We start from the raw sequence: 20251 nt of genomic DNA, 5'->3' as shown, positions 1-20251 counted from the left end.
TTGCCGCAAGTTCTTTTCGACGGCATTGCTTGATTCGTAGGTGACCTGCATCTGTCCAAGAATCAAATACGGTGCGAACATCAAGTCACCAAGGAATCAACACAACAACTTGAGAACCTTATACCAGCCACAACTTGTGGCAAAAGATTAAACAGTATCACAAATTGTCGGCTATTCTGTTACACTTACAAAGTGAGTATTTTTTGGGGGGATATCTGACTAGTTATACAGAGATCAGTGTAAAGGTACATACTAACTCACAACATGCAAGAGAAAAATAACTACACATATCTTTATTTTCTTTCTGATGTTCAAAATAACAATGCACAAACTTATTCTCACAATCATCTAGGGCTAAAATCATGGACTAACTAAAAATGAATCGACGCTTCTAAGGAAGAGGAACCCAAACAATCAAATGCTCAAGAGACCAGAACACCACCACAAAATCCTAAACAGTTCACAGATGTTAGTATACCCTTCCCAGAATTTCGGCAAACTGATGTAAGTACGAGATGTACACTGTCAAGAAATTTTATGTCAAGATGACAGGGATGAAAGGTCCTCAAACACTGTCCGAATCTCCGGCCTTTCGGATGCAGACCGGATGCACCGGATGGCGATGCGCAGCATGTCCTCCAGCGCCTTTGGGGCGCCACCTGAGCCATGAGCTTCCACGATCCGCCTGTCGTAGCACTCCGAAACGCGCTCCTCCCTTGCTAGCATCCTTACCCAGTCCGTCAAGTCGACCACACCATCGTTCACGCAAACGATTTCCCCGGCAATCTTCCCTGTCAGCAGCTCGAGTAGAATGACACCGAAGGCATACACATCACTCTTCAGGGAAGGGCACGGCTTACTGGAGCTAGCAAACTCAGGTGGAGAGTATCCGAGGGCCCCTGCATTGAGGACCTGTTCGGCCATGCCGATTGGAGTCATGAGCCTGTGAAGGCTGTAGTCGGTAACCAAAGCAGATGGACTTGCGTTCTGGATCAGGACATTGGATGACTTCAGGTTGCCGTGTGGGATCACTCGCTCGTTATGTAGGTAATCTAGACAGTGCGCAATGTCAATTGCAATGTTCAGACGCTGGTCCACTGATAGAGGCGGAATATTCCGTTCTTCAAACTCTGAGCAGATCATAATAGAGATGTATCAGAACCTTTTCAAGAACTCCTTCAGCATAAAAATATAGAATTAAAAAATGAAGATAGTGAAGAAATCATCTTACCAGACAAGAAAGAAGAAAGAGAAGTAGAATCTACATAGTCTGATATAATGATCCTTTCATGCTCTTTAGGACCCCAGTAGTAGCCTCGCATGGACACTAAATTGGGATGTTTAACAGTTCCAAGCTTCTTTATTTCACGAGAAAATTCCTTCTTGCTCTTAGCAAATCCCTCCTTCAGCCACTTTACTGTCAGTGCATATCCATTGTCAAGTGTAGCCTTGTAGGATGTCCCATGGCAACTCCTACCAATGATCTCTGCAGGAGCACGGGAGAGCTCTTCGGCCGTGAACACTACAAGATTGTCAAAAAGATGTAAATCCCCAACCATTTTATCAGGAGAGTGGACTCTCAGGACAGAGTGCTGATGCTGCGCGCGCACATCAGGAGGTGACGATGTCAATGGAGGCATCAAAGATGCCATATTGTCTTTAAGGGTGGAGCTACTGCCTATTTGATCAGCATGAACTGACACATCTTGTGCTTCATGCTGTCTTTCCTTACCAGGTAAAGGATTACCTACATACTCTGTAGATGATGATGATTCTAGTGATACTTCTTGCATTTCTGGTGTTGGAGCTTCTCCTTGTCTCTGTGAACATTCTCCTACAGTTGCGGGTTGTTTGCTTTGGCTAGTTCCTTTTTCACTACTCTTCCAGCTAGAGATCTTCCAATGAACAAGCAAAAGCACAATAATCCCAGTAACAAAGACTACAACACATACAATCAATGCATACAGAATTCCACGTTTCATACCGCGTCTCCCCCCTCCAGAACTGTCAGGGCCATTTTGTGATGCAGAATGAGGAAGAACAAGCAGCTCATTTCCTGGATGGAAAGATGAATCAGGAAATTTCAACAAGTTGCTTGGAACTGAGCCAGATAGATTGTTGTAGGAGACATTGAACTCAACAAGATCATCAGGGAGGTCCTCGGGTATGGTACCATTGAAATTGTTTTTTGATAAGTCAATGTATATCAAATGCTTTAGCTTGGTGATTTCTCTCGGAATTTGCCCCGAAAAGTTGTTTTGGCAAAGGTTCAGTAATGCCAATCCACTCAAAGCACCAATGCCCGAAGGCAGTGAGCCATTCAAAGAATTGTTTGAAAGATCAACAAATGAGAGGTTTGAAGTTTGTACAGGGAGAACTAACAAGTCTATAAAAGTTGAGCTCTTTGCTTCAGAATTAGGAAGAGGAAGAGTCCCTGCAAAGCTGTTTCCTGACAGATTTAGATAGGTCAGTTTGACTGCTGTAAACAGATTTCCAGGCAATGGTCCATGAAGCTGATTGAGACTCAAGTCGATGGAAATCAGCTCAGGATAAGTTCCAATAACAGTTGGTAGTTCTCCTGCAAGCAAGTTGTCGGAAATCCTCAACGAAGTCAACCTCAAAAACTGGGTTGTCTCATTTGGCCATGTTCCTGTTAACCGATTTGAGGTCAAATCGACCGTCTCAATATAATTTCCCCAAGTTCGGATAACTGATAGGTTCCCTGAAAGCATGTTTCTACTCAGATCAACAACTGAACAGCTCCCAAATGTGATGGGCAAAGTTCCCTGAAGGCTGTTGGATGACAGATTCAGGTACTTTAAGTTCATTGATGTTACACGTCTAATTGGACCTGTGTAAGACAAGAAAATTCAGAAACTAGAGTTAATCACATGATTGGTTAGTGCAATACATCGTTTAGAAACAATTAACTACTCCCTCCGTTTCAAATTACTTGTCATTTTAGTTTTGTCCCAAGTCAAACATTTGTGTCTTTGTCTCTTTGACCATCAACTTTTAGAAATTCATATAGTTTAACATCATAAGACATGTCTTTCGATTCACCTTGAGAAATACTTTCATAATATATAATTCAAATGGTGTTATACTATAAGAATTCCTAGACATCGATGGTCAAAGATAGAAATGTTTGATTTAGTACAAAGCTAAAATGCAAGTAATTTGAAATGGAGGAGTAGTTCAAAACAGTATGGAATGAATGAAATATGCATTTATTTTTCATGTCTAATCACTATGATTTGTCTGTTCAAGCACCAGGGAATTGTGATAGCACAGCACAAGCTACATATCAAAGCGTGAACTAAATATAATTCCTCTTAAGAGAAGCATGCGATGGATAGTAGGAGAACTGATTTACCTGTAAGTTGATTGCAGCTGAGGTCAAGTTCAGTCAACACCATGGAGGTCTGTCGAAAGAGCGCCTCTGGAATGGACCCAGAAAAATTATTGTTCTGCAAGCGCAACACCTTGAGGGAAATCACAAAATTAAATGGTGGAATATTGCCCTCAAGCATATTGTAACTTGCATCAAACACCTCCAGGCTATCAAACAGAGGCATTGGATCACTCTCAAATAATGCTCCTGACAGCATATTGTGGCTAACATTCAAGTACTGAAGTGTGCTAACCACAGATGAGTTGTCAGATATTGATATCAATGAACCCGAGAACCGGTTGCAGCTCAAATCAACATGAACCGGGCTCTGTAATTCTGCAAATATGTCATCCAATTTGCCAGTAAAGCCATTGCCACGAAGGTCCAGATATTTCAGTTTCCTTAAGTTCCGGAGACCCAAAGGCAATGCACCACCAAAACCATTGGAAGAGAGATTGAGATGTCCCAAATTAGCCAATTTAGTCAATTCAGCCGGAATTTGACCTGAGAACATGTTATTCGAAAGATCCAATAGCTGCAAAGAAGTCATAGACCCGAGATCACGGGGCAAGACGCCTACCAGTTTGTTATTCGACAGGGACAAGTTCTGAAGCATCGGCATACTCGCAAGAGCCGACAGGCTAACATTACCCACAAGCCCAGCTCCATCAAATGCAATTGACAGAATTTGGCCATTGCTGCACTGCACGCCATGCCAATCGAGAGGGCAGCCATCAGAATCCAACGCGCTAGTGGGGTTCCAAGGAGTGGCCCGATGACCGGATGAGTCTTGCCGGATGCCTCTGCCGAACTCCAATAGTGCCTCCATGTCTGTACCAGCCATGGCAGCGGCTGCAGACGCAGCCCAAATCGATAAGCACAATATCAGGAGCCGCATTGTAAGATCCAGCTCTGAAGCCAATACAAGCACTGCTCATGCAAACGGCGGAGCAATCTTGAGTCTTCCAAACACTGGGTGTGAAGTGAAGTAGGTAGGGTTTATGAGACTTGGAACCAAGAGTGCGAGTAAAAGACCAAAATTTTGGGGATTTCGGCACCGAACGAGAACAGAGGTTTGGAAGAATGGTGCACCAGGAAATGGAAAATGCTAGAAATGGGAGCAGATCAACCGGGCACGCAGGATTTAGGACATCTATCAACAAAGAACGAGCACGCTGAGGGCAAGAAACTTGGCAAATGCAGAGAAATTTCCAAGGCTGCTGCACCCAGGGCTCCAGGAGACCAAGGTCACTGCAAATGTGACCTACTAGCTAATTTAGAATTGGGACTCCAGAAGCAATGCGGACACATCGAGGTGCCAACCGGATACCAAGAACTGAGAAATGTGGCTGAAAAAAGGAGCAAGGCCAGATATAAGTGGCCAAATGCTGCACGAAGACATCAAATCACTCCAAATGTGAGGTGAGCAGGAAGGAAATTAGGCGTCTTGGGCTGCTTCTACAACCAAACCAACCCATCAAGAAGCCACCACACCAAGAATCGAGCAATGGCTGCAGCAGATGCCCAAATTTCTCCCGACTTCCGCGCTGGCCGAGTGGGATTAAGCCCTGGAATCCAATCCAAGCAAAAAAACCACACTCAACTTTTGGAGAGAGGCGAGCAGATTGGAATCAACAAAAAACAGCAAGTGAAACCAGCTGACCTTAATTCCCGCGAGCGTATTGTGAGTCGTTGGCTGGTTGCGCATCCAAGAACAATCCTGTACTAATGACGAGTCGCAGACAGAATGTAGCTTCCACCCTTTTGGGCAGGAAGAGAAGAGGACCGAGCAAGCAGCGAGCTCATGCTCTATGTATGCTTGCGATTGCGCTCGACTGCTCGTCGCGTAGAGTGTGTGTGGGTGTGTGGGCGCAAGTGATAGAGGGCTAGCAATGGACAGAGAAACGGTGCCCACCCTAGCTGCTGCTCGAGTGGAGTCCAGAAGAGAGAGAGAGAGAGAGAGGGTGCAGATGAACTGATGAAGTAGGCAGAAAAAAAAACACCCAAAAGGTCGTCCGGTAACACTGCATTCCTTTACACAGGTTTCGAGACAGTTTCAGTCACTGACATCTCAGTAAAAAGGATGGAAAAAATGCACAGGAATTACTTTCCAAAAAAAGTTTCTGAAAAAGCAGGATTAAAAACTAGCCATGGCCCTTCTTCCTCCACAGAGGTGTCATCAGGCTATCAGCAGGTCCAGCACCGCAGATTAGGAAAAACACAGGGATCTATCTTCTTTAAGCACGCAATTATCCAGGAAAGAGTGCTGCCACAGTGCTAGTAGGAGTACTCCTTTTATCTTTGATCTCAACATCTTTTCCCAACGATAGTAAAGTTCAGTATACTACTGAATTACTGACAGATTGTCCCGGCCTATGATTTACCACCGCGAGATCATTTGAGCATTATTGGATCCTTACTAGCACTAATCCCTCCTCTCTCTGCCAAACAGGGCCCACATGTCAGCTGCCGAATACCCCGCGGCTTCGGCTTGCACGGACAGCGGCAACGCCGCGACGGTATTTAGCCCCTGCTACTGTTGCTACTTGATGTAGTACACCGCTGCATTAATCCTAAGTTCGTAGCGATACGGTTGTCGTCTTATACTTCGATTGGCTCGTCGTTCAGGCCCGTACCGAAGGGTTTCGTTGGAGCAGTGCCTAAATTATATTCCACGGAAATTATGATGGACCTGAATCCGCGGCTACTAGAAGAATGCACGGCACGATGGACCTGGATGATGATATGATCATGCGAATCAACCTGACTACTTGAGGCTAGTAAAATTCTAACAATGCATGTTTTGTTTGTGTATAAATAAATTAAGGGCAACGTGACCTTTAAATACAACGGGAAACACGGGGGTTATTGCTCCAGTAGCGAACCGACCAACTTTGGCTCACTAATTAATCAGGAATTTTTATTTCACAACTAGGGACAGACAGACAGAACAAAGAGCTTTTCATCAGGGGAAATTATTAACAAAACTACTCCTTCCTCTGCTCTTCTACTATACACGTACGAGTACACCTCACCTGCACGTCGTCGTCTTCTGTTTTTTTTTAAAAAAAAAGAAAAAAAAAATCGATGTTCTCACCTGCATGGGAGGCCAAGGTCCCAGGGGGTTTTCATGGAAGGCTACAAAACGACGGCGTCGAAAGCACCGGTGTTGGCTTCCCCGTGGCGGCACCCGTGTTGTCGCCTTCTTCTCCGTGGCGCCGGCCGGTAGTGCGTGCTGGTGCTGGTGCTAGTGCCTAGTGCATGCCATGGATGGACCGGCCAGAATCCGGATCGGCGCATGCCGCCGCTGATCGATCCGCGCTACCGTTCGCTGCGCGCGCCGCGCCACGCTGTACTGCCGCAGACTGTAACTCGCATTTGGATCCAAGGCGACGCAGTAGATGTTGGTCTCGGTCCTGGGCTCCTGGCTGACTCGCTACACCCTAGCTAGAGGAACCCTATGTGTACCGGATCCTCTTCGAGCGCTCCAGCTCGGATTCTGGACGCTGGCGCGCGTCATCGCGTGTGGGAATTGGGAAATGTTTTGTTCTCTTGCAATGAAGTACTACCTCCGTCCCAAAATAAGTACAGCCGTGGATATCCATACCCAACGTTTGACCATCCGTCTTATTTGAAAATTTTATGAAAAATTTAAAAATATTTAGTCACACATAAAGTATTATTCATGTTTTATCATCTAATAGCAATAAAAATACTAATCATAAAAAATTTCAAACAAGACGAACGGTCAAACGTTGTACGTGAATAGTACTAAACTACATTTATTTTGAGACGGAGGAAGTACTACTACTACTCGTACAGTAGCTAGCCCCATAGCGTAGCAAAATTAATCCGTCACCTACCCTGTGGAGACTGGAAACTGGAGAGAAACTAATTAACCAGAGCTTCAGTTAATTCCAGAGTTGTTACAACTCCATGTCGCTCGTCAGAGCCGAGCCGAGACATGTCGAGTGGTTGGTTGGTTCGCTTCACTTTTGTCTTCCTCCTCCGTTATTACTGTGACCTCCACCGGCTTTACAGATGGGTAAACACGCGCTCGTGCTCCACCTCCGGTACAAATCATTACGGTCATTATTAAGCAGTGTTAACGCAGGCTAATAATGGGCGCAATCACGACAAATCACCAGCGCATCTCTCGCACACGCACAACTTGAGTGCCGCACGCACTGCCTTTCCAGTGTGCAATCTTCTTTTTTTTTTCTTCAAGGGAAGCCTTCCTAGTGTGCAATCACTGCAGCCTTCCCAAGTAATTATAGTACTAGTACTCCAGTGAATCTCGGCCCCAATCAATATCAAAACCTACCACGCCCTACCCAGCGCGCAACATTTTGCGCTAGTACTGGTAGTAGTCCTAGTAGGCAACGGACGGAGTAAATGGCACAATAATTCGTCCCCGCGCGTCGTCGACGGAAAGACCATCAAATGCGATGCCGCGAGATGCACCGCGGCGTCACCCGTCCGCCGCGCGCGTCGTTGCCCCGTTCGGAAGGGAAGGAGACCACCGGTCCACCGCACGTACGGCGCGCGAGGCTGCGCGCGCGCGCGCGCAAGCCAAGCATAGCGTTGCGTTGCCGTGCCGCTTGCGGGGCAGAGCTTGAGCAGATTGCGGGCGACGGTCGAACGGACAGGTGGGCGCGCGCGCGAGGGCGGGGTGGGTGGACCGGGCGCGCGCCACGCTTTTGCCCTCTTTGTTGATGAATTCATCTTGAGCTTTGCCTGCGCCTGGCTGGCCGGCCTGGGTGACAGTGCCGCGGTGTGGGCGGTAGCATTATGGCAACCACAATAGTTATCTATAAACTCTCTATAAGAGATCTATATCAGTATATTTTCCTACTTAGAAGATATTAAATGAAGAGAGAGAGCAAAATTATCTACTAACTTAGAGATAGTCTATAGAAAAAAATGAGACAATGCTTGAGAGAGCTATAGATACCCATGTAGACATATGGTTTACTATTAATCTAGTCTATTACTAAGATGTATATGTTTTATATAAAGAGCACCTTACTTTACCATTGCGGGTGCTCTTAACAATACGGAGTACAGTATTTTCGCCGATGGGTGCGTGGAGATCCGGGAGATCGGCTCGTGCACACGCTCAATGATGGCGCGCAACGCCGGTGACAGCTATTCTTAGCTCGCGCCTCCAGGATAACACACTCTAGGGCCCGGTCGGGCCCGACCGGACCCAGGTGATTCACCCGGTCAATCGACCACTCATTAGCAACCGGTCGTTCACTACGCATCCACGGCCAGCTACCCAGCCCAGCCAGGAGGGATGGATCATGGATGATAGACCGAGTGTGTTCATTTCGCCTAAAATTCTCGTATTGGGAAAAGGTTTAATTGTGTGTGCCACGGTTACACCTGTCACAGCTGGTTTCCGTACCACTCCTACCATTCACCCGAAAATGCTGTGTCTTGCGCCGATGCCGGATGACAGGATGGCGAGAGGAGGAATGAGGTCATAAATGGAACGCTGGAAGGGTGGATCCGGCCGGCCGGGCAGCAGTCCAGCACGTCAATGCTGTAGTAGTGTATAGCCTCTGTAGATCGACAACCTACGCCATGTTAGTACTACTACTTTGTTTTACTCATGCCGGTATGGTGGTATATGCGCATCAACCGTGCCATTACACTGGAGTATATGGCCCTGCACAGACAAGTTCCAATGATGGCGTGTACAGGCACTCAGGCAGGCTAAAAAAGATCTACTACTACCACTTCCGTTCCGGCTTCCGGCACGGCGAGACATTCAGCGCCTGCAGCGGCACACAGCACGCACGGCACGTACGTAAAAAGGCCCATCGATCGATCGATAAAAGACGGGAGGTGTAGTACAGGCGATGATAGTAACGGCCCATGCTGGTCTTGACCTGGCGTAGTAGGCCCGAGCTGCAAGTGCAATTAACCACGCGGCGTAGCTCGACGTAGGCCTCGGCGATCGATGGGCGATGATGGCCTTTATTGCACATGCGTGCCTGCGATATCTGCGTGCGCCTAGATCGAGCTAGCCGAGCCGATGCCGGCCGCCGCGATGCATGCGTGGACGATGGGCCAGGCGTACGTGACTCCTCGCTACAGTATATACGGGTGAGAGTGAGTCTGATGAGACGAGACGCCATTGCCACTTGCCAGAATGGGCGTGCCGTCGATCCCGCTGATAGATACTCCCTCCTTCACACAGAAAATAAATTGAGGAATACATATGATATATTATAGTACAACAAATTTAGAGAAGCATTCACGGATCATTCGGCTAACCCCACAAGGTGGGGCTAGACGACCTGGGTTCGAAGCATCACCCCTTTTAATTCTTTGCTATTAAATCATTCCCTAATATTCATGTCTTTTAAAACAAAATAGTACCACTATGTGTCACATCCACAAGTACTAACGGAACAACAAAGTGTAGTACTACTATGTGTCACATCCAGTACTAACGGACACCTAATATTTTAGCTGTGATTTGAAAGTCACTAAGCGTCCCCATCTAAACAAATTCATGGCAAGTTGGATTTTGTAAATTAAAACGATTTAAATGAAATGAGGGATAAACACCCATCTCGTGAGCAGAACGTAAGATTTTCGAGACAAACCTATAAAAATAATTCACACTATCCATGGCAAGTTGGATTTTGTAAATTAAAACCGGTTAGTGGAGCCGATTTAAATGAATTGGGGGGGGGGATAAACACCCATTTCATGAGCAGAACTTAAGATTTTTGAGACAAACCTATAAAGAAAATTCACACTCTCGTAGTGAAGATGAACGATTTACTACACAAATCGATAAAGATAGACAAAATAGAATAGAAACTAGGAAAAAAAGACGTAATATTGAAAAAAGCGATTCAATTGACAAAGTGGTGTAAGTAGATTGTGTGCTCAATTGAATATGCCATAGTCCTTATAAAGTGTTGGTATTACGTCCTATAGGGCCTTCTCCACATCTTACTCAGGGTAGAAACCAATTAGAACTTGAAAAACCTCGGCTCAAGCAAGAAAACCCGAGATCCGATAAAGTTGGACTCGGACTGCCACATGCCGTCAGTCAGACTGACCCCACACCACCGGTTTGATTGGCAGTGCGGCGGCGGCTAGATCGGCCTCACACAAGAAATCTGGTATTTTGTTACGTTCGGTGATATTTTTCTACTTTTGTGTTTAGGTGTTAGATTTGGGTGTTAACATTAGGTTTGTTTATTTTATAATGGAGAGAATATTTTGTTGTGCGATGCGCGAAGTGGTTAGGAGACGGGGCCGGCCGGTGCACGGTGGAGCCCGGAGTTGCACATGAAACCCACTGTCTATGCAGTAGCTTCGGAGCCATCGTTTTGCTTATTTGCGGAATAAGCGAAACGGTATATTTGCAAACGAAAAGTAATTTGTGAATAAAATTTTTATATACGTGTTCTCAGTGATCTAAAAGTAAAGATTGGTAAATAAATTTCGATGAAAAGACCTCAAAATCAGCTCCAAATTTAAAGTTGAAAATTTAAATTTTAGCTGATAAGTATAAGTATAAGCGAAAAGACGAGAACTAAGCGGCTGATCGGTAAGACCCAACTGAATTTCGTTGCTGCGAGCCCGCGATGGACTTTTTCACAGTGCAATTGTCTGAGGTAGAGGAGAACTGTGATAAGGGCGGTTATTAACTGGCTTTTTGCGCTCTTAGCGTGAAAAAGGGTAGGAATCGAGTATTGAACTATTGATAGGAGTAGTATATGCAGTGGCACCCTGCACGCTTGCTGTACATGTTCACATGTATTCGGTGTGATGATGGGAGAGCTGATAAGTGTACAAACAAGGCCCAACAGTCTTCAGCTTCCTTTCACAGTTTGCATGGATTATGGGCCTAGAGTGGGCCTCGTGGGCTCCTGTCCCATAAAGCTGGCCTGTTTGCAAATCTACAGATATTGTCTTCTGACCCATCTGTTCAACCCGTTATGATATTTGAGACAGCCGAAAGGATGTGTGTTCAGTTGCAGCTAAGCCGATCAGGTCTACCAGAGCCAGCTAGTACAAACCCTCTTAACCATCTCCTGGATTTTGTGTTTGAGAATCGTACATTGGTGGTCTTTCCTTGCAAGCCTCAGTGCGATAGATGTTTGGGATATTTGTGCCACAATCCACAGCTCTCGGTCTCGTTCCCCAACGAGATTGTGTGGTCTTTGTCAAAGTGCAGCACCTGCTTACAAGATGTTCTTTCAAGGGAGAATCTATTGCAGCTTCTGAAGGGCCCGTTTAGTTCCCAAAAAGTTTTTTCCAAAAACATCACATCGAATCTTTAGACATATGTATGGAGTATTAAACATAAATAAAAAGGAAAACTAATTGCACAGTTATGGAGAAAATAGCGAGACGAATCTTTTGAGCCTAATTAGTCCGTAATTAGCCATAAGTGCTACAGTAACCCACATATGCTAATGACGGCTTAATTAGGCTCAGAAGATTCGTCTTGAGGTTTTCCGGCGAGTTCTGAAATTAGTTTTTTCATTATTGTCCGAAAATCCCTTCCGACATCCGGTCAAACGTCCGATGTGGCACCCCAAAATTTTCTTTTCTCCAACTAAACACGCCCGAAAATTAATACGGAAGGCAAGGTTCCCGGGTAAATGCAAGTTCTTTATATGGTTATCCAGGCGTGGGAGATGTTTGATGGCAGACAATCTTCAAAAACGTAGCCGGTCCCACCAACAGTTTTGCCCGCTATGTCAGGTTGCATATGAGACCTGCAAGTACTGGGTAGCTGCCCTTTCTCCTTCCAAGTCTAGGAGCAAGAGTGCCAACGGGTAGATTTCACGCTAACCATCACTGATAATGATGTGTTTGAATGGTGGCTGCCTGGCTGGTGGTGAGGAAGAACTATGGGAAGCAACAGAGAAAATTATTTGATGCTGCGGTAATCCTGGTTTGTTGGCAAATCTGGAAGGAGCGCAACGCGTGCCTTTTTCAGAATGTCTCTTAGGGCTTGATCAGTTTGATGCCAAAAAAAAACCTAAATTTTAGCAGGATTTCTTATATAGTTACTAAAATTTGGCAACAAACTAAATGTAGCCACTTTTTTGGCAACTTTACCAAAATTTGGGAAGGTTGAAAATGGCATCAAAGTGAACAGGCCCATAACCCTCGGCAGAAGTTTTTAACTCAATTTGGGAGGATTCAATATCTCAGCATAAATCTTAGCGCGAAATTAACTGCTAAAAAATTGACAGTTTTTAATCCTGAAAACTGTCGACAGGTAGTTAGCATAGCCGTTCCTGGTAAATGGCTGGTTTGTTTCTGTAAGCTCAACGGAGTATGTGGTAGCCATAGGTTGTAGAGTACTCCCTCCGGTTATATAATAATTAACGTTTTGGATAAGGTTGAGATCAAACTTTTATAACTTTGACCATCAATAACTTTAAAAATATTTAGTATAAATAAACTAGAATAACATATATAGATTTGTCTTTCAAAGCACTATAATAAAAATAAATATGTATTTATTTATTATATATATTATAGTAAAAAAATAAGGTCAAAGATATATTTTGTAGACCGTGTCATTATCCAAAACATCAATTAAAATGAAACCGGAGGGAATACACAGTGTAGATGAACGCTTCAGGGTCAGGTATGCCCTGAGTGTTATTGTGCTTTACCTCCCGCGGTATTATGTGCTGCGATTGTACCAGTTTGCTCCCCTCTCTAACAAATTCGATTGGCGTCATTTCGTCGGTCCGGTGAAAAAAAGACAATCGTACATGCAGCTAGGTAAAACTCCTTAGACTTCCACAAGTTCTATCAAACATTTTTTTTTCATAAGTCAAAGTCTACCACGAAGAATACCGGATAGCATTTTCTCCATCTTACCGCTTCACAACCTAGCTTGGGGGGCTTTAGCCTTGGGCGGATACCTTCTCGGTTTCCACCCCTAGCTTGGAGTGCTTTAGCCTTGTCACCGTTTTTCAATTCTCTAGTCAAGATATGTTTAGCTGAATTCCTAACCAGATGACCTCCTAACCTTGAAATAATCACAGAACCTGAAAGTAATATAGGGGCTGTTTAGTTCCAAAAACTTTTTCCAAAAACATCACATCGAATCTTTGGACATATGTATGAAGCATTAAATATAGATAAAAAGAAAAACTAATTGTACAGCTTGCATGTAAATCGCGAGACGAATCTTTTGAGCCTAATTAGTCCATAATTAGCCATAAGTGCTACAGTAACCCATATGTGCTAATAACGGATTAATTAGGCTCAAAAGATTCGTCTCGCGGTTTCCAGGCGTGTTATGAAATTAGTTTTTTCATTTGTATCCGAAAACCCCTACCGACATCCGGTCAAATGTCCGATGTTACACCTAAACATTTTCATTTCACCAACTAAACATGCTCATAGATCAAAGGAAAATGCGCATTTTGGTAGCTTGACACAAACACTAGTGATGATTTGTCAATGATCATGATATGAATTCAAGATCTCCACCTGAACGAACCTTACCATGACCTCGTCGTAACATTATTACTACACAAATTTAAGTACTACTAGTAATAGAATACTAGAGTGTAGTAGGGGTTGCCTGTGGTTTGGCACATTCGGGGAATCCGTTGACCTATGAACAGTAACCCGACGAATATAAGCCGTAGGCCGTAGCCTAATACTCCCCCGTTTTAAAATGTTTGACACCATTGACTTTTTAGTATGTGTTTGATCATTCGTCTTATTTAAAAAATTTAAGTAATTATTTATTATTTTCATATCATTTGATTTATTGTTAAATATACTTTCATGTACACATATAGTTTTATATATTTCATAAATTTTTTTAATAAGACGAACGGTCAAACATGTGCTAAAAAGTCAACGGTGTCAAACATTTTGACGGAATGAGTATATTTATTTTCCGTACTTAAGTAGACTTGTTTTACCCTAAGTTCTTTTTTATTGAAGACTAGCAAGTTTAAACTAGCTGCTGATTTATTTTCCCGTACAAGCCAATTGTAGATTTGTAGTTGGGCAGTTGGGGCATGCATGATGCGTGCTTTACACCGCAAGAGCAACGTCACACGAGACATAGACAACTGTAGCGATTAAGATTTTGTTTACACTGGCGGATCAGGGGTTTTTCAGTTGAATTAGCATGAAACGTAAAGCAACACCAGGCTTGAATTTTTGAAAGCTGAAGCATGAAAGGCGAGCTGCAAATCAATCATTCAGGGAAAAAAAAACAACGATGTCTGCGCGACCATGGCTTCGTTGTTGAGTTGCTATCTGAGAGACCGGAACACATTGCGGTATCTAATGTTAGGCAATTTCTGTTGACCTACATGACTAGACCCTTGGGAAACAGAGTATGATGGATGTTGAAATGTTCAGTGTTCAGAGTATTAGTCATCCATATCAATTATCAAATAGACCAGAAGATATTATCCAAACTTAACCTTTACTGCTAAACGTCAGAGAATGCTTCTTTAATTATCAATTCATTTCACTTTCATCGGCATGAATGGTTGGCGGTTTAGTGCACATCTTTTATGCATGATGAATAATATTTAACTTGGTGATTGTTAGATAAGAATACTCAATGCCATTATGCAAAAGAGAATGGACAAGTGGAGGAGGAGCTTAGAGACGCAACCAAGTCAAAGCAAAGGCATCGCATGAGTTGTGTAGGAGTGTAAGGTGGTACCTGACGTAGTGACGTGCCCGATGATTTTCAAGTAAATAATCATGCTGCGACAGTGCTTGATTACCACAGACTGATATCATGATGTCCTCATAAAACGGTGTACTGATATGAACGATAGTTCACACGTATCCTCGGTGTGCAGCAAAAACGCAAGTGTGCAGAATACCGTGCATAGCTATGCTGGAAGAAGAAACGCACAATCTGTTGTGAGTTCGCGGGTTCTTTGTAAAAAAAAATGCACATTTTCAGCTTTCACCTCCCTGAATGGTAAACACAAACACAGCTCTCTTGAAAGAATCATCAAGATGCGTGCCTATTGTGACTTGCAAGGTTTCACCAAACTGATCCCGAGCAAAAAAAAAAAAAAATCACGGTTTTTATGGAAAACGTCGACTCTCGACAAAATTCGGTCATTTTCCTAAAGAAAAACTTAAACCTATGTTTTTTATCTTTCAATTTGATAAACAAAAAATCGAGCGGTTTGTATTCTCGAGCCAACTTGAGAAGTTTGGTTTTCATGAAAATCGATCTTTTTCGTCGGTTTTATAAACCTTGCTAACTTGTGATCAGTGATGGATCTATAAAGAAATAGTAGAGAGTCTGAACAAACTAGATAAAACTACCGCCCTCCTTCCAATCTATATATATCAAAAAAATTTAATGAAGGCTCCGTGGGGCTCCTTTGATACTCGCACCAGTAGTGAAGACTCGAGACCTGCCATCCTCATACTAGATCCGTCCCTCTGCTTATGACTTGTGAGTATATGTGGCTCCTAAGCCTGAACAAATTCCTCTATATTTCTCTTCTGCCTCTCCAGTTGATTTTGGCACATCATTTGCTTTGATATTGGAGATCATTTGGGCTAATGCGTGATACTGCTAACCATTTGATTAATATAGTAGTAGGTGTGCTAGTGGGAGTGATTAAGTGCTGTGGCAGTGGCACCCAAAGTCTATGAAGCACTTCTTTAATTACATTCGAGTTCAGGGGAATGGATGGCCGGTGACTAGCGAGATGCTAATGATTAACCTAAACCATAGTTTGAGCGTGACAATTATCATCGTCATTCCCGCTGCTAACTAGTGCAAGTAGCATGATGGCTGCAACAGTTCCAGTACAACCTACTCCCTCTATCCCATAATATAAGGGATTTTGAGTTTTTCTTACAATGGTTGACTACTCGTCTTATTTAAAAAATTTGTACAAATATAAAAAGCGAAAAGTTATGTTTAAAATATTTTGGATAATAAAGTAAGTCACAAAGAAAATAAATAATAATTCTAAATTTTTTTGAATAAGACGAATGATTAAACAGTGTAATCAAAAACTCAAAATTCCTTATATTATGGGACGGAGGGGGTACTGTCTAATGAGAGCTGAGCTTGACATGGTAGTCGAATGATCAAAAATTTTTCAACGCTGACAAGTAGTATATACAGAATCTTCAAACCGGTTTCAGTCTTTGGGTGTGTTTAGTTTATGCTAAACTTAGAAGTTTGGTTGAAATTAGAATGATATAACGGAAAAGTTGAAAGTTTGTGTAGGTAGAAAAGTCACGATGTGATAGAAAAAATTAAAAGTTTTAAAAAAAATTGGAACTAAACTCGGCCTTTGTACAGTTTGAGGTAGGACGCCATGTGCTTCCGGTCCTGTTCCACGTTGATCCTGCAACGTCGTGAAACCAAAGGATTTCACACGGTCTGTTAGACGGTCACACGGCACTCACTCCAGGCAATTCACAATGCACATACTCCCTCCATTCCATAAAAAACGAATCGAAGATCTGATGTGACATATCTGAATAGATACATGTTCAGATTTGTAGAACTATAATGTGTCACATCCGATACTAAGTTGGTTTTTTATGGGACGGAGGGAGTATGTGCAGGTGATTCTTATTCTGTGATGAACAATTGGCATTTGAGATTATTGATTTTGATATTTGGAGATTATTGGCGAAGTGGTTTTGTAGATGATTGGATTTACAGGTGATGAACAGGGACTGCTGGATACTTGGTCCGGTCAGACCAAGCATGGGTTGCAGGTTAAACCGGCGTGTATCGAGCGGTCAGACCGGCTAGCCCACGGTCTGACCGGCTGACTCTGTGTCGGTTTCGGTTTCGGTTTGTTTCATTGGATATTCGTGGATAGTTCATGTTTATGACTTCTAGATAGATACTATGCGTATGTAATATTGTTGTTTGCTAACAATAAGTCAAGTTGGACATATCTTGGTCTTGAAATATGGTTCCTTTGTTTGATTCATGTATAGGTGTCTTGATGCCTCGGGAGACGGGGAGAGTATTGCCAGTGATGGGTCGGGAGTCAACTTAAGGTGACGTCCGGACGGTCAGATATCATGCGGGATACTTAGGCTAAAGATCAATGCATGTGGTTGGTGAAGATTCCGTATGGCATACGATGGAGATATTGTGTGCGTATGGGATGCCGAGTCAAATTTGGAAGGAGTCCAAATTTGGTACAATTGGAGTTTGTAAAGTTGGTTTCTTGTGTGGAAAGGTTTTCTAGATGGATTAGGATTTCTTTTATGAGTTTGATTCATGGCTTTATGCTGCCTACCTCATGTATAAATAGAGAGGAGGGTGTGGCCTCCCGGTATCGCCTTAGAGAGCATTGAGTTGAGAGAATAGTTAGGGTTTCGAGTTTAGTCGAGATTTTCGTGAGGAGTGTTGTTGTTGTTGCACTTTGTAAACATAGAAAAAAGTAATAAAGTTGTTATCTACTTTGAGAGTTCTTCAATTTGTGTTTGCTCGGGTTCGGCGGTCTAACCGGCGGTCAGACCGACGGCATCTGTTCGATCAGACCGGTGACGCCGACAGGTTTCGGCGGTTAGACCGAAAGATCAACACCGGTCAGACTGGCGGCACAGGTGTGGTCAGACCGACAGATCAACTCCGGTTAAACCGATCTACATCGAATTTGAGGGTAATTTTTAATTCCTTTAAAAATTTTGGTTTTTGGGTACAATAATCATTCACCCCTCTTTAATTAGCTTAGTTCTTACTATTAGATCCTACAAACAATCCCAATCTACCAGCTAAGAGATTCCTCTCCACGTATGTATTAGTCGTATGCTCCTACGAACACCTGTTCCCCCACGAAAGCACAGTTGCTCCGACTATGATCATGGCCTACAACGAGGTTCCCTTCCCTCCAACCCAACCCAATCCAACTCCGCAGGAAGCCCTGAATATCGGCGGTAAAAAGGTGGTAACGGAATTGTGGAAGGGAAAACTAACTCGATGAGTGGAGAAGAGGGGCCTAGTGGCAATGATGACCTGTATCCCACCGGACCTTGATCTTGTTGCTGGAGCTCGACCCCACTACCATTTAGCTTGATCCACGCTGCTTAGGTCGGATTTCACCGTGAAATTTGGTCCTCCGCCATTGGAGAAGAGGGGGACGAGAGGGGCAGAGAAAGGTGAGGAGGCAACGAGGAGAAGGAAGGGGGGGGGGGGGGGGGGATGAGGGAAGGCAATAAATCAATGACCGAAACAAAAAGATCGTAAAAGTGACCTTCATTGTAAAGCTAGTGTTCTTACAACAATCACATTTTGGGGGTACAACTATGACTATCCTGCATCCCTTATGTCCGTAGGGTGATAGCATGCTTGCTAGGCCTAAGCCATTTGAAGGATACAAGCTCCACAGTGGTGTGTGTGATCCAAGTAGGTTCAAAGCCACACATGAAATTGGGTGCGAGCGTGTGTGGAGTCATGACGCGGCGAGGCCATGATCTGCACAACATGATCCTGACCATCTCTCCCAGCGCCGCATGTCTGCGATCTGCTCGAAGAACCGGTGGCTCAACAGGGCTTCGTGGTATTCAGTTATCACGACAGACGCGAACGTGACGACGGATTTCAAACGTGGAGAACTGAGGGCGAATGCCATGTAGGCTCACTGTGAACGTCCTTAGTGTTCACTTGCCCTTTTTTTTCTCTGAAAACAGATAACCAAAGACTTGCCTTGCATGCCTAGCTATTCAGCATGCTCAGAGAAAGATGAAAAAAAAAAATCTTCAGTTGCGATTGATGAAAAAAAAAATGGAATTGCTAAAAAATCTAACAGTTCTTCTTAGAAAAAAAAATCATGGGATGTGCTCCAAGATTTGTGTAAGCGCGAGGGGAAGAAAACAAGCACTCATCACATGTGGGGTGAGAATCAATCTCGTGCTTGAAGATGACGAAGACGATGACCCAGGAGTAGCTCTGGAAGAAGAAGACAGGAAGCGCAGCATCCTCTGAAAATCTAGACGTCTTTGTAGTTTAATTTGCAGGATTAGCTGTTGCTTTTGCTTTCTTTTGTGCTTGTTTTGTTTAAACCGGCATCCCCAGTCATACTATGTACTGGTTCCGTTATGCTTTATATAAAAGCTGGGCTTGAGAGCCTTTTCTCTAAAAAAAAAATCAATCTCGTGACCTTCCTTTCACAAGGGCGTCTTATTTTGCCACCAAGCAAGCACTGCTTTTGAGTTCTTTTAACTCAATTACATACTGCTTATAGAGTGTATTTATAGTGTAACTACGATTTAACTAAGGTGTAATTACACTCTAATTATAGATATTTTTAAAAAATAATCAGTTGACGACGCTACATGTAAAAAAAAGGTGCAATCGAGTAATTTATGCCTGTTGATGAGGCTCGATTGTATAACTAGAATACTCATCAGTAGAAATGACTACAGTGCTAGCAGCTAGCATACATAACATCCCCTGTACCTGCACTAGCAGCTGAATCTTTGCACGATGCTTTACCTTTTTCTGAATACAACAAAGTGGGGTGTGGGGTGATGCTTTACTTCGCCCAGAATACATAAGATCAGATGCATGAGCGACAAAGCACATAAGATTCCGAAGAGATTAAAGTTGATGAAAACTTGATGTCGCAGAAAGTTATCGCGGTCATTTTCAGCCAGTGCAGTTGCTCGTTGGAATTCCAATTGCTGTTTCCGTTCTACCGCTCTATGCTAGAGGGAGAACGTCGAGACGCCAAAGAGAAATGCGCGCTCAAAAGTGGCATCTCGAAGCGGCGATCACAACTGCACGTCATGTTTTCCAAAAGAGCGCACAAGAAAGATCGCTTCTAGATTTCGTTTGAACTCTCGGCGCTCGTGTTGTTCTCTTGTGACGAC

General features: G+C 43.6%; 1 protein-coding gene across 1 annotated transcript; it reads right to left on the bottom strand.

Annotated features, from left to right (window-relative positions):
- Positions 1–265: 265 nt before the first annotated feature.
- LOC4332673 (probable inactive receptor kinase At5g10020) lies at positions 266–5267 on the bottom strand. Its single transcript, XM_015773592.3, has 4 exons — positions 5058–5267; positions 3377–4962; positions 1232–2851; positions 266–1130 (listed from the first exon to the last, which is right to left on the bottom strand). The coding sequence occupies exons 2-4, from the start codon at positions 4290–4292 to the stop codon at positions 541–543; spliced, it is 3126 nt and encodes a 1041-aa protein (XP_015629078.1). The 5' UTR covers positions 4293–4962; positions 5058–5267; the 3' UTR covers positions 266–540.
- Between the last annotated feature and the right edge of the window lie 14984 nt (positions 5268–20251).

This window comes from Oryza sativa, chromosome 3 (assembly GCF_034140825.1).
Source record: "Oryza sativa Japonica Group chromosome 3, ASM3414082v1".
Lineage (NCBI taxonomy): Eukaryota > Viridiplantae > Streptophyta > Magnoliopsida > Poales > Poaceae > Oryza > Oryza sativa.
This window is presented reverse-complemented; position numbering and strand designations above follow the sequence as displayed.

Excerpts from the sequence above, each read along its gene's own strand:
- LOC4332673 (XM_015773592.3), bottom strand. The coding sequence starts at position 4,292 with ATGCGGCTCCTGATATTGTGCTTATCGATTTGGGCTGCGTCTGCAGCC. Across the intron at positions 2,852-3,376 it reads CAGCTGCAATCAACTTACAG|GTCCAATTAGACGTGTAACA; the intron begins GTAAATCAGTTC and ends TGTCTTACACAG. Across the intron at positions 1,131-1,231 it reads TCTTTCTTCTTTCTTGTCTG|AGTTTGAAGAACGGAATATT; the intron begins GTAAGATGATTT and ends TGATCTGCTCAG.